The 12,727-nt window shown below is 65.5% G+C and overlaps 3 protein-coding genes across 3 annotated transcripts; 1 reads left to right on the forward strand and 2 right to left on the reverse strand.

The window, feature by feature from the left end:
* CHLRE_50g761397v5 (uncharacterized protein) lies at positions 1 to 1,445 on the reverse strand (the record flags this gene model as incomplete). Its single annotated transcript, XM_043073066.1, has 4 exons — positions 1,226 to 1,445; positions 1,049 to 1,139; positions 621 to 669; positions 1 to 166 (listed from the first exon to the last, which is right to left on the reverse strand). Coding segments are annotated over exons 1-4 (391 nt in total), but the record flags the coding sequence as incomplete, so codon positions are not given.
* Positions 1,446 to 1,585: 140 nt separating this feature from the next.
* On the forward strand, positions 1,586 to 7,757 carry CHLRE_50g761447v5 (uncharacterized protein). Its single transcript, XM_043073067.1, has 13 exons — positions 1,586 to 1,714; positions 1,834 to 2,311; positions 2,713 to 2,894; positions 3,174 to 3,294; positions 3,623 to 3,796; positions 4,143 to 4,322; positions 4,488 to 4,643; positions 4,875 to 4,989; positions 5,254 to 5,387; positions 5,642 to 5,861; positions 6,065 to 6,144; positions 6,605 to 6,668; positions 6,969 to 7,757. Exons 1-13 carry the CDS (start codon positions 1,698 to 1,700, stop codon positions 7,235 to 7,237), a joined length of 2,190 nt encoding a protein of 729 aa, XP_042914006.1. The 5' UTR covers positions 1,586 to 1,697; the 3' UTR covers positions 7,238 to 7,757.
* A 938-nt stretch (positions 7,758 to 8,695) lies between these two features.
* CHLRE_50g761497v5 (uncharacterized protein) lies at positions 8,696 to 12,727 on the reverse strand (the record flags this gene model as incomplete). Its single annotated transcript, XM_043073068.1, has 3 exons — positions 8,696 to 11,023; positions 11,291 to 11,513; positions 11,839 to 12,727. Coding segments are annotated over 3 exons (1,319 nt in total), but the record flags the coding sequence as incomplete, so codon positions are not given.

The raw sequence follows: 12,727 nt of genomic DNA on the forward strand, positions 1-12,727 counted from the left end.
CCACCTCGTCGTGAATGACCGCGTCCGGGTGCGTGAGGCCGGGGCACATGATGTTGGCGCCCGACAGCACGAACTTGATGGCGCCCTTGTCGGTGCGCAGCCGCTTCATCATCTCCGGGTACTGGTGCAGGATGCGCAGCGTGGGCAGCCACGGCCCGTCGCGCTCCTGGAAGTGGCGGGGGTGGTGTGTGGGTGGGGTGGGGTGGGGTGGGGTGCAGGGCGGCGGCAGGTGTGGATGTGTATGTGGTGGTTGCGGGTGGTTGTGGTGGTTCATACAGTGCTCATGCCGGGCGGCGCGCGACCACCATGGCTGCTCCTGCGGCCGAACAGATCGGGAGATTTGGCACATAGCCTGCAGTCGCTTCTGCCAGACTGCTCCGCATAGTGCCGCGCATCATGTCCCATGGCGCGCACCGCTACAATCCACGCCATCGCCGCCACGCGTGTCATCATGTGGAACCCGCCGCCGCCCACAGCCCCCTAACCCCAATCCCACCCACGCCCAACCTGCGGTCTCGACCAATGCTCCACCGCCATACGCCCCCCCGGTCCCACCCACTGCCCCACCCACCACCCGCCCCACCACCGCCACCCGCTCAACCACCGCCCCACCCGCCCACCTGGAAGAACAGCACCGTGTTGTTCATCACACAAAGCGTCACGTGGCCGCTGCAGTGGGTCGGGGAGACGGGCAGTGAAGGCGGGGGTCAGCGCGGCTTCATTCGGGTATGGAAGGTGTGGCACGTGGTGAGCTTAGCGCGCGGTGAGCAACGTCCAACATCGGTGCCGGGCCGTGGCGGTGCAGACAGCGCAAAACGACCGTTGACACATAACACAACGCACGCATCATACTGTGCATTCTCCACACAACCACGTCAATGCTTGTTGCTCCCGCAGCTTCGGCCCGGCACCCTCGTGCTTGCTTGGCTCATCAGCCAGCCAGTCCGCCCCCGGTGCGTGCCTCTGCTGACCCCCCTTGGTTCCTTCCACACCCCCAGCCCCGCCCCCTGCCCTGCAGCCCCCCGGCGTCGCCCCACCGCCCCCTCACCATTTCCCGGTGTACACCGACTCCTTCTTAGGAATCAGCGTCTCAATGATGTCGGTCTCCTCGAGGTAGGGATACGTCTCGCAGATGGCGGCTGTTTTGGGAGTGTAAGACGTCAGCCGCGTCAGATCTGGGAATTCATATCATACAAGCAAGCCCTGTACGCAGCGTGCGACGCACCGCGGATGCCGCGCGCCACGGACGACTTCACTTGCGACAGATTGCTCACGTCCTCTTTAGAGAACTTCTTAAATGTGCCTGCCATTATTGCACCTAGCTAGAGAACTCCAAGAAAGGTTTGCGAGTTGCTACTTCAGTTAGCACAGGGCAACAGTTACAGAGGGTTGAGCAAGGCTGTTTTTGTTAGGTTTGTCACGTCCAATATGCACAGTTGACGAAAACCAAGTTGTGACAGGTCATAGGAACAAGTGTGCACAATTTTGCATGCCGCCACGATGGGGGCTTTCTCCCGTTTTTCCCTGTGCAGCCTGCCGACACCTGCACATATAGATACGCGACATGTTACTCGCCCATACCATACCCTTTTCGGGGCAGCCCGTCGCGTCGGCGGCGGGGAAGGCTAGAGGCCGGCATGCCCTTGCCCGGCCGGTCCCTCAATTTCCAATTACGTCGACGCCAAGCGTCCGCACATATGCCGCTGGCGATGAGGCAAGCGATGGCGCGCCCGCTGCACGCCGAGTACTCGTTCCACGGAACCGCCGCGCGGCCCCGGCTCCGTCAGCGGCGGAGCCGTCGCCCGCCCCGTCCGGCGACGCCCCGATTCCAAGGCGCCGCGACGCTGATGAGGGCCGGCGCTACAACGACAGCCCCCGCGAGGACCGTGGCCCCCGCGACGACTGGAGGCGCGATGACAGGCGGCGCGACGACCCAGAGGGCCGTGATGACAGGGACAGCCGAGATGACCGGAGGCGCGACGACAGGCGGCACCGCGACGATGACGGGGATGGGGAGGGGCGGGATGAGCGGCGTCGGGACGATAGGGGTTGGGACGACAGAGGCGGTGAAAGGCGCCGTTTCGGTGGCGGCCGTGGCGGCCGCGGCGGCCGCGGCGGGCGGTCGTTCGGCGGGCGCCGTGGCGGTGGCGGCAGGGGCGAGTGGCGGGAGCGCGGTGACCGGGACCGCGGCGACCGCGGCGGCGGCGATGGCCGGCAGCAATACCGGCAGCAGCAGCAGCCGCAGGAGGAGGAGGGGGAGTACATTGACCCCCGCATCCTCAAGTCGCCGCGCTACCTGGCGCTGAAGCAGGTCTGACTGCCGTGCGTGTGTAAAGGAGCACAAGGAAAACACTGCGCAAAGACATTGTATGTGTGTGTATGTCTACGTGTGCGTCGGGCTGTCCGTGTGGGCTGTGTGAGCTGTGTGTGTTAGAAAGCACGAGGGAAGGAACACGTGTGCTGTGCTCTGCCTGCTGTGTGGGTTTCAAGAGGACAAACGCCTCAAGAGTGCTGGGCTGACCTGCCTACTGCCAGTACGTGTCTTTCATGTGTGTGTGAACAGGGTTTGTGGGGGCTGAGGGCTAGGGCTGTTGGGCCTGTGGTGCGCTGGCGCTATTACTGAACCCCTGACCCCCAGATGGTAAATGCACGGCGCCTGACCCTTCCACACACACCCGCTTCCACACAACCCTGCTCCCCTGCCCCTGGCAGCTCATGCGCATCGAGGAGGACGGCGCGTACTCGGGTCTGGTGAACGGCTCGCCCGCCGACTTCGGCGCCCCGCAGCAGCAGCGGCGGCGGCGCGGCGCGGTACGGCTGGATGAGGAGGACGACGAGGCGGAGGCGGCGGCGGCGGTGCGGGCGGACGACGAGGGCCAGCCGCTGGACCCACGGTGCGTTGGCACGATGCTGTTGTTGTTGTCGCTGCCAGCATTCATGGAGTTTGGCTCCTGTTATGTGCTTTGAGGAATGGATATAGATATGACAAGTTGCGGTTCCACAAAGCCTCGACAGCAGCTGTGTGTACCGTGCACCGTACTGTTTACCGCATCACGCACACCCCATCTGTGAATCCCCCACCGCGGCCGCCTCTGTATCTCGCCTCTCCCCCCACCCCCACCCCACCCACATACACCTACTCCCACCTCCCCCGCCCCACCCCCGACACACAGCGACCAGCGGCTGATCAAGGAGCTGGTGTCGGGCTGCACGCGGCTGCAGCGGCGGCTGGACTACGTGGTCAGCCGGCTGTCCAACCAGACGCCGTCGGACTTCCAGGCGGGAGTGCGGCTGGTGCGTGCGGCTGGGCGTGTGTGGGGATGTATGGGCGTGTGTGGGGATGTGTGGGGATGTGTGGGCGTGTGTGAGAGATGTGTGTGGTCGGTGTGCGCAGGTGCGTGTGTGACGGCGTGTGGGATTGTGTCCTGCGCCGCGGGAACGGTGCTTGATGGCGGCGGCGTGGTCTGTAGAGTTGGGACGAGAACACAGCACATACACTGTACGCAGCACCACACGGCGGCGACGCACACACACACATACACATACAACCGCACACAACCGCACATAATTGCACACAACCGCACACGACCGCACACACACACGTATGCCGTGCTGTGTGCAGGTGCTGCGCCTGGGCGTGTTCGAGCTGACGGAGCGGCAGCTGCCGCCGCACGCGCTGAACGAGCACGTGCAGCTGGCCAAGGCGCTGGTGCGGCCGGGCGTGGGCTCCTTCGTGAACGGCGTGCTGCGCTCCGCGGGCCGCCACCTGGAGGCCGGCACACTGCCCACACCCGAGGTGGGAGCCGGGCGGCGGCGCCGCGCGGGCAGGGGCGGGAAGGGTTGTAATTACCAGCCCATACTAAACCAAACCAAGGGGGGTAGCTATTCATGCGTGGTGCTATTAAAGCTGTGGGCCTTCCTTTAATACGGCTTAAACTGCTCACTGGGCAATGACTAGCAGGGGATGTTCACACAAGCCTGCCAAACTGGGTGTTTGCGCGTGCAACTGGGTGTGCGACTATTAAGTTGGGCTGGGGATCGTCGTCCGCGGCCTCGGGTTCCGCTTCCTACCGCTTCGCTCGCCACCCACTGGCACCTCACTGCTCGCGTATCTTGTGCGACCGCCGCCGCCGCCACCGCAGAACGAGCCCAGCACGAGCGCCGACGCCAAGGGCGGCGGCGCGCTGGCGAAGCAGGTGCTGCGGCGGCTGGCCATCCAGCACAGCCACCCCACCTGGATGGCGGCGCGCTGGGTGGCGCGGTTCGGCGAGGAGGCGGCGGCGGAGCTCATGAGCCGCAACAACACGCCGCCCGTGTACACCGTGAGTGGGGGCGGGGGCTGGGGTGCGGCGGGTGCCGGGTTCGGGGGGCTGCGGTGGGGGCTGGGGGCTGGGGGCTGGGGGCTGGGGGCTGGGGGCTGACCTGCGACGCTGTCTCGCCACTACCACCCACCCACGCATCCAACTTCGCACGCCACATCCGCACAGGTCCGTGTGAACACGCTGCACCGCGGCGAGGGCGGCTGCGACCCGGCGGCGGTGCTGCAGCAGCTGGCGGAGGCGGGCGTGACGGCGGCGGCGTCGCCCTACCTGCCCGCGGAGTTCATCCGCGTGGAGCGCGGGCTGCAGAGGCTGCTGGCGGACGTGAGCGGGGGCGGCACGGCCGGGGGTTGGGGAGGGAAGGAGCAGCGAGGGCAGCGCTAGCAGCAGTTTTGACGCATCGATGTGATTGCGTCGAGGGGACGTGGGAACGTATGTTTGCGCCTGTCAAGGCCAAAGCGCTGAGCCATGCCAAGCTGCCGCTGGCCTTACCCCGCCTCTCCTCACGGCCTCGCCCCCGGTCCCCCGCCTGCCCACACCCAACTGCACCCACAGGGCTTTGTGCGGCGCGGGCAGGTGTATGTGCAGGACGAGTCGGCGGGGCTGGTGGTGGCGCTGCTGGACCCGCAGCCGGGAGAGCGGCTGCTGGACTGCTGCGCGGCGCCCGGAGGTGAGCGAGGGGCGGGGCAGGGCGGGGTGGGGGTTCCTGGCGGGCAGGCGGGCGTGTGGGTGCCTGTGGAACGCTGCTTACTGTGAACCCGCACGTGAAGTCTCGGGCTCATTGCCGTGTGAGTGCGGTATGCGCGCGTTGCGTTTGATCATTCTAAGTATCGCCAGGGGGCTTTACCGCCCTTGTGGGGCTTATCACCCGATACCCTATTATCCTACTACCGTATCATGCGCTGATTAGTACTTCAATCCCGACCACCGTCAGGCAAGACCCTGTTCGCGGCGGCCCGCATGCGCGGCAACGGCTCCATCACGGCGCTGGACGTGTCGGCGGCGCGGCTGCGGGCACTGCGCCGGGCCGCCGACGCCGCGGGCGTGGGCAGCATGGTGACCGTGCAGGTGCGGGCCGGGGGCTGGAGGGGGCACTGGGGGAAGTGGGAGGGGAGAGGGGAAAGTGCGTGGTGTGGGTGCTATTTGTTACGGCGGGCGCAAGGACCCGGCCGCGGAGCACTTGCCCGTCTCATGTCCGAAGCCATTCCTGCTCACAAACACCGCATACGCGGACTGTTTTCATCGGGATGTCAAGACACACTTGAACATGCAGCCACTTTCACAATGCGGTTGCCGTGTGCGCTGCTGCGGCTGCCGTGCAGGCGGGCGACCTGCGCGAGTGGTCGCGGCAGCAGCTGGACCGGGGCGCCTGGGCGGCGGAGTGGGAGCAGCCGCAGGAGGACCCGGCCTGGGCGCGCGCGGGGCCGGCCCGAGGCGGCGGCGCCAAGGGGCAGGGGCAGGGGCAAGGGCAGGGGCAGCCGGAGGGGGGCCCGGAGGCGGGCCGCCTGTTCGACAAGGTGCTGTTGGACGCGCCGTGCACGGGTGAGCGTGGCGCAGTGTGTTGAGGTGGGGTAGCTTGGTAGGGGCGTTTCGGCAAGAAATGGGGCGTAAACAAGGACGCCGAATCCGCAGGGGCGTCCGCGTGCACCGGATGCACATATGCATGCGGGTTGCGCTATTGAACACGTACATTCACACGTGTGCTCTCCTATCACACACACGCCCGCCCGCACCGGCAACCGCAGGCACGGGTGTGCTGTCCAAGCGCGCCGACCTGAGGTGGCGCCGCACCCCCGAGCAGCTGGACGAGCTGGTGGAGCTGCAGGTGGGGGGGGGGTTGCAGGGATGTTTGGAAAAGCGGTACAGGGGGGGGCGGGGCGGGGGTTGGGGTGGGGTGAGTTCAATGCCAAACAAAGCTGAGGACCCGAACTGGGTTGGGGGCGCGTGTGGGTGTGTGTGTGCGTAGGAGGCGATTTGCTGGCAGTTGCGACGCTTTCGGGCTGAGCCCTCTGTCCGTACGTGTGTGCTGACACTGCCTGGTTCAAGGCCTACGGCAGTCCCTATGGCACTCCTTGCCCACACGACAGCAGCGCTACGGGTGTGGAAGGTGTGAGCTCAGGCGCTCCTCTCTCACTTCACAGGCCAACTCCGACACAGACACAGACACGGACGCTGACCCGACCTCCCCCGGCACCTGCACCTGCCTGTCCCCATGCACCTATACCCACTCCCTGCTCACCACGCACACCCGCCCTCCACACCCTCACACTACTCACTCGTATCAGGATGAGCTGCTGGACGCGGCGGCGCCACTTGTGCGCGTGGGCGGCGTCCTGGTGTACAGCACATGTGAGTGGTGTGTGGAGGGGAGGTGTTGGTGGTGTGACGGGTGGACGGGGTGGTGAGGTGGTGACGTGGTGGCGGCGTGGCGTGACGAGTTGGTGGCACGGGCGTGACGCCTAGTTTCATGCCCCTCACCATACCCGTACCGTCCTGCTGAGCGAGTGCCCCACTGGCCCTGCACCGGCCTGAACCGCCCGCTCCCCTCCCATCGCGTCGGCTTCCTTAGCCGCGCCACTGACGTGCGCTCCACCCGCAACTGACGTGTGACGCCCCACCTCCCCGACCGCTTCTCCACCCGCCCTGCAGGCAGCGTGGAGGAGGAGGAGGACGCGGAGCGCGTGCGTGCCTTCCTGGCGCGGCACCCCGAGTACGTGCTGGAGCACGCCGCCAGCGTACGGCAGGGCGCAGCGGCGGCGGAGGCGGAGGGCGGGAGGAGGGCGGGGCAGCGGCGTGGCGGGGGCTCGGAGCCGGGCGTGCCGGAGGAGGTGGTGTCGGAGGAGGGTTTCGTGGCGACGCTGCCTCACGTGCATGGCACGGACGGCGCGTTTGCGGCGCGGCTGCGCCGCGTGCGGTAGAGGTGGTGTGGTGGCTTTAGGGTTCGGCGTGTGTTTCGTGGCTGGACAGAGGAGGCAAGGCCGTCGGCGATTTTTCGGGGCGCGTGGCTGGCCAGAGTTGTAGTACGCGTGGTGCAGCGGGCACAGCGTGCTGCGGCAACGCGGGTGGCACGCGGGATGATGGATGTCGGCGCAGTTCCAGAATGGCTGATATTAAGCACAGACCCAGCGAGCAGCCTGCAATTATGTTATTGAAATAATGATGGCAATGGGTGTAAATACAGAGTTAGAGCCGTTTGGGCTGCGAAACAGAGGCGATGACAACCACGGCCTGCTAAGGAAGTTTGGGAGAATCGAGACGTTCTCGGTCGCATTGCAACCTTCATGAACCCAAATGATAGAACGTCAATGGGGGGCTGTGCGCGTTCAGGGGTACACGGGGGACGTTCGGGACAGTCATTGCGGACGGGTGGGAGAGGACAGTTCGTGCGGGATCTGTGCGGCAGGGGGCTGATGGGGGCGCCTGAAAAGACAGATGAGCCAGTGCGGCCTCCGACTTGCAAACAAGGCATCGGCTGCGCAATTCGCGCGATGGCAGTTGGCAGTTGGTACCGTATGCGCTGCGCACGCATGTCTGTGGACGAGTCCACCCAGTCCGGTCCTCCACACGGCGTAGGGGTCTCAACTCCACCAACTCCTCGCGCACCCCGTGCTCCCAGTGCTCCCCGTGCTCCTAGTACCGGCAGCCGCATTGCGCTCATACCTGTCACGCCGCTTGACTCGATCTGCTGTGCCGAGCTGTGGCCCGCGACGACGAGCCCGGGTGCGGGTGCTGAGCTGGTGGTGGCAGGAGGCGGGGTTGCCTGTGGATGGGGGCACAGCGGCGGCCGTCGTGGCAAGCGCGGCGGAGGTGGAGGTGGGCAGGGGCGGCGTAGACGGTGGCGCGGGAAGGGCGCGGGTGGGGGCAGCGGCCGTGGTAGCTGTGTGGGGACGTGGGTGTTGCAGCGCGCAGCGGAGGCGGTGGCACAGGCTGTGGCTGGGACTGGCCGGCATGACGGTGAGATTGGGGAGGGTGAAGGGAGGGCGGCGCGGGTGGCGGCGGCGGAGTGACGGCGTGAGGAGGTGCAGCAGCATGCGAGTTGTGGCGCTGGGTGGGCCGGTTGGGCAGGAGAAGAGGCCGTGATGCCTGGGGCTTGGGGCCTGCGGGTGAAGGCGTGCGGGTGAAGGGTGTGTGGCGTGGTGGCGGCTGCGCGAGGAGGCCAGCAGGGGGGCCGGGTGGAGCGGGCGGCAGGCCGTTGCGTCCATACGGCCCATAAGGGCCATATGAAATGCCCAGTAGTCCAGGACATGCTCCCGTACGGATTCAGAAACACTGACGTTTCGCAATCGCGTGTCCCCAGAACAGCGTGCGTGCATCCTAGCTAGCCGAGTAGCTGTGTAGCCATTTGCCTGGAGCACTCGATGGCGTCTTGCATTTGCATTCACACTAGCTTACATTTCTCTTAGCTAACACACGCCAGTTATGCATCCCTGCCGTTGAAACTGATGTCAGATTCCGTATCGGTAAGCCGGGTGCGGTGCAGCTCTGTTGGTCGGGTTACCTCTTCATGAAGTTCCCTGTAACATCGCATTCATGAAGTGCAGGCCATCATACCTGGGAGCTCGCGATGCACTGGTGTGGCTCAGCACCCAACCGTTACAACAATACAACGGCCAACCAAGCGGCAGCGGCGGAGAATCGGGCCATGCAATGATTCCGTGTGTTGCGTAACCGACTCTGTATAACCTCAAAATCGCACGCATGGGTCCGTTCCCGCGCCCTGCCGCCTGCACCACACAAACTCGATTACTTCCATGTCCTGCGGTACTATGTATATGCTGCACTTCCACACTCAGCTCCTGCCCCTTGCACAAGCCAAAGCCTGCAGTGGCCACGTGTCTAGCTTTCTAGTCTCCATCTGGGGAGCCCTGGTGCCGGACTTGCGCCCACCGCCCCTGAGCAGGTTGGGGGGCTGCGCAAGGGTTGCACCCGTTGTAGTGTATGTCCGCCCCAGTGATGTCGTACATCCGAGCAAACCACGAGCCGACACGCACACGCACAGCGCCTCCAAGTTATCACCACCTGTGCCACCGCTCGTGCTGCGCCCAATCAGGAACTGCTACCCGCTACTCCCGTACACGGTACCTGCACTCTCCCAGCCATCTGAGCATAGCCCAGCAACACTCAGCCGCCGAAACTAACAGCCTCTAGTGTTTGACACATTCTGTCCCATTTGCGTCAGCTGTAAACCCTCCTGCATTAAGGAGCAACGCCTCCCTCTGTGTATCAGGTTATTGTACACATGCGCCGCGGCGGCCACGGGCCTTTGGGCTGCTGCCGCTCGCACCCGCCCACTCGCCAGAACACCGCGCACACAAAAACACACATTAAAGAAGCACCAAATATTGAGTTGTACCATTTTATTATTACCCATCGGCACTCGCGCGCACCAGAGCGCGCACTTACCACCATGGCAGGATCTCAGTAACAGGAACACACCAAGCCCCTAAGTGCCACCATGGCACAACCAACGGTACTGTGCACACGCTTCGCCTCGCTTTCACACACAACGCAGCACTCACACAGCCTTCGTTTCGTTTTTTCACACGCACACACACACACACACACACACACACACACTCCCACGCACACAGGGAGCTCCCTTGGCTTGACACCCAGCTGTGCTTCTTCGCCACCTGTGCAGCGCACTGATGCCTTCCGGAGCTCGCAAGACGGCCCACAACGACTCCCCACCGCGCTCAAACCGGTGCACACACACCCGCATGTTACTTCACATTATGTTGCGCTCACAACTCACATACACACACACACATACACACACACACACACACACTCGCCTTTCATGACCCCCCGACACACACACACACACACGCACACACGCACACACGCACACACACACACACACACACACACACACACACACACACACCTTGCTGCATGCCCTCAGGCGACCCTTGACACAGTATTGGTTGATACGAAGCGCCTCCTCAACACAGGTTGCAAACGAGCACAAATTGACCCACCGTGACGTGAGACGCGCGCACGTGGACTCATCGTGCGACAGACACACGTGCACCCGCACCACCTGAGTCCCCGCCAGGGCCCCGGATGGCCTGTTGTGTTTCCATCCCGGCGTGCCTCGCCCGTCCGGGCCACCAGCAAGTGCCTCAGGCACGTACCTCGAAACATCCGCTGCGCTGGGCTGGGCTGCTGACGCCCTCCTCACGGCACGGCATTGTGTACATCGCGAGCAGCCGCTGCAACAGTCGCTGCATTCGAAAGACGCCGACGGGCCACTGCTGCTGCGCATGGCCGCAGCCCGGCGCACACAGCAGCGTGCTGGGCACGTAGCGAACAACACCGGTTGCCACAGAGTTCCACAACCGCTTTCGATATGGTCTGTGTGCGGCGACAGCTCCACACTGAACGCGCCTCCGCTGACTCCTCCACCACCACTGCCTCTGCCCGCCCTTCTGCTCCTCCGTGCCGCCTGCAGGATTGCGCCTTGCCTGACCTTGCCGCGCCTTGCCCTGCCGCGGCTACAGGATGCGCTTGCTGCGCGTGTAGCGCATCACCGCGAAGAATATCCATGCGCAGCCCAGCACGATGGCGCCGGATATGCCCCAGAAGCTGAGCATGCTGTGCTCCAGGTTGCTGCGCATGTTCATTCCGAAGATGCCCGCCAGCATGGCGCCGATGGCGGCGGCGAAGGAGCCGATGGACAGCATCAGCTCCAGCCGGTTCACCTGAAGGGGGTAGCCATGTGTGTGAACGGTTCATGTTAAACGTGGAAGTGCCGGGGTGGGACATACGGAGCTGTAAGAATGGCGGGATCAAGCGTGAAGTACAGGGTTTGCGGGGGTGATGCGTGAAGGGAACAGGGCGTTTTAGCCTTGTGGGGAACTCAAGGCCTTTCCGGGCTGTGATGTGTACCGGTACCAAACAACTGCCCCTCCCTCCCTTTTCTCCTCGAAGCTTTTTTCCCGCTCCCGCCTCTTCCAAACACCACCCACCTCGTATCTCCTCGCGCTGAGCGACACGCCGATGCTCTCCTCCAGGTCACGTGCGCCCGCCAGCATCCTCTCCGCCTCCGACTGCAGCGCGGAGGCCCGCTGCAGGTAGAACTCGAGCAGGTCCTCCACCTCCTCCAGCTCCGCCTCCTCCTCCTCCTCCTCCACCATCTCCTCCAGCGCGTCCTGCGCCTCCTGCAGGTCCTCCTCCGAGTCGTCCAGCCGGCTGCATGTGAGAGTGTGTGTGTGTCCGTGTGTGTGTGTATGTATGTGTATGTGTATGTGTGTGTGTGTGACATACAAGAGTATTTAAGAAGAAGGCGTAGCCAGGAACAGTAGTATAGCCGGCGCGGAGCGAGGGGCGGGCTTGCGAGAGAACGTGCTTACGGATTTCGGTTGCGGGGGAGCACAGGTCATCAACAGCTATGGGCCGTCCCTCTCTGCAGGCATCCGTGGCACCAAGCGCGTGGCGCGCCCGCGCCTGCTTACACCGCCACCCGCCCCTCCCCTCCCTTGCCCCTCCCCTCCCTTTGCCCCCCTCACGGCCTTACCTCATGTAGTCGGACTCCTCAATCAGCTCTTTCCGCCGGTCCCGCTCCCGCTCCTCGCCGCGCCCCTCGCCACGCGACTTGTCGCCGCGCGACTTGCCGCCGCTCGCGCTCGAGCTGCGCCCCCGCCCCAAGCTATAGCCGCCTCCGGCGGTGCGGCCCGCGCCGCCAAGAGCCACCGAGCCGCCGGCCGCGGCGAATCCGCCGCCGGCGGCGTAGCCTCCGCCGCCTCCGCCGCCAGCAGCGGCTGCGCCGCCGCCCAGGCTGCCGCCAGTGCCGTCCTCTCGCCCCTCCCGCACCCAGCCGAAGCGCGCCCGCAGCTCTCGCAGCCGGTCGCGGTCGTACTTGGTCCGAAGTTCCCGCAGCCGCTCCTGACGCGCCGGGTTGGACCCTACCGTGTTGCCGCTGTAGGGCCCCAGCATGGGGTACACGCTGCCGGGCGGCGGAGCCGGCGGCGGCGGCGGCGCTGCCGCGGCGCCGGGCCGCGCCCCCGGCGCCATGCCTATCCCCAAGCCCGCCGCCACGCTGCCGCCGATGTGGGTCACCGGCGGCGTGTGCTGCTGGGGCTGCGGCGGCGTGTAGACGTAGTGGCCGTTGACGCGCTGCGGCGGCGGCGCCACCGGCAAGCCCGGCGACATGGCCGGCGGCGCCACCGTCGGCACCGCGTTGGGGCCATAGGGGCTGTACGGCGACACCCCCGCGGTGGCGGCGCCGCCGCCCCCGCCCCCGGCCCCCGGCGCCCCCGGCCCGAGTATGCTCGGCCCCATGCCAGCGGCGGACACAGGCATCGCCGCCGGCCCCATCCCAGCCCCGGGCCCCAGCCCCGGGCCGCCCAGGCCTTGCCCGGGAAGCCCCGCTATCCCTGCCGCCGCCGCCGCAGCAGCGACTGCGC

Source organism: Chlamydomonas reinhardtii, assembly GCF_000002595.2.
Source record: "Chlamydomonas reinhardtii strain CC-503 cw92 mt+ unplaced genomic scaffold scaffold_50, whole genome shotgun sequence".
NCBI lineage: Eukaryota > Viridiplantae > Chlorophyta > Chlorophyceae > Chlamydomonadales > Chlamydomonadaceae > Chlamydomonas > Chlamydomonas reinhardtii.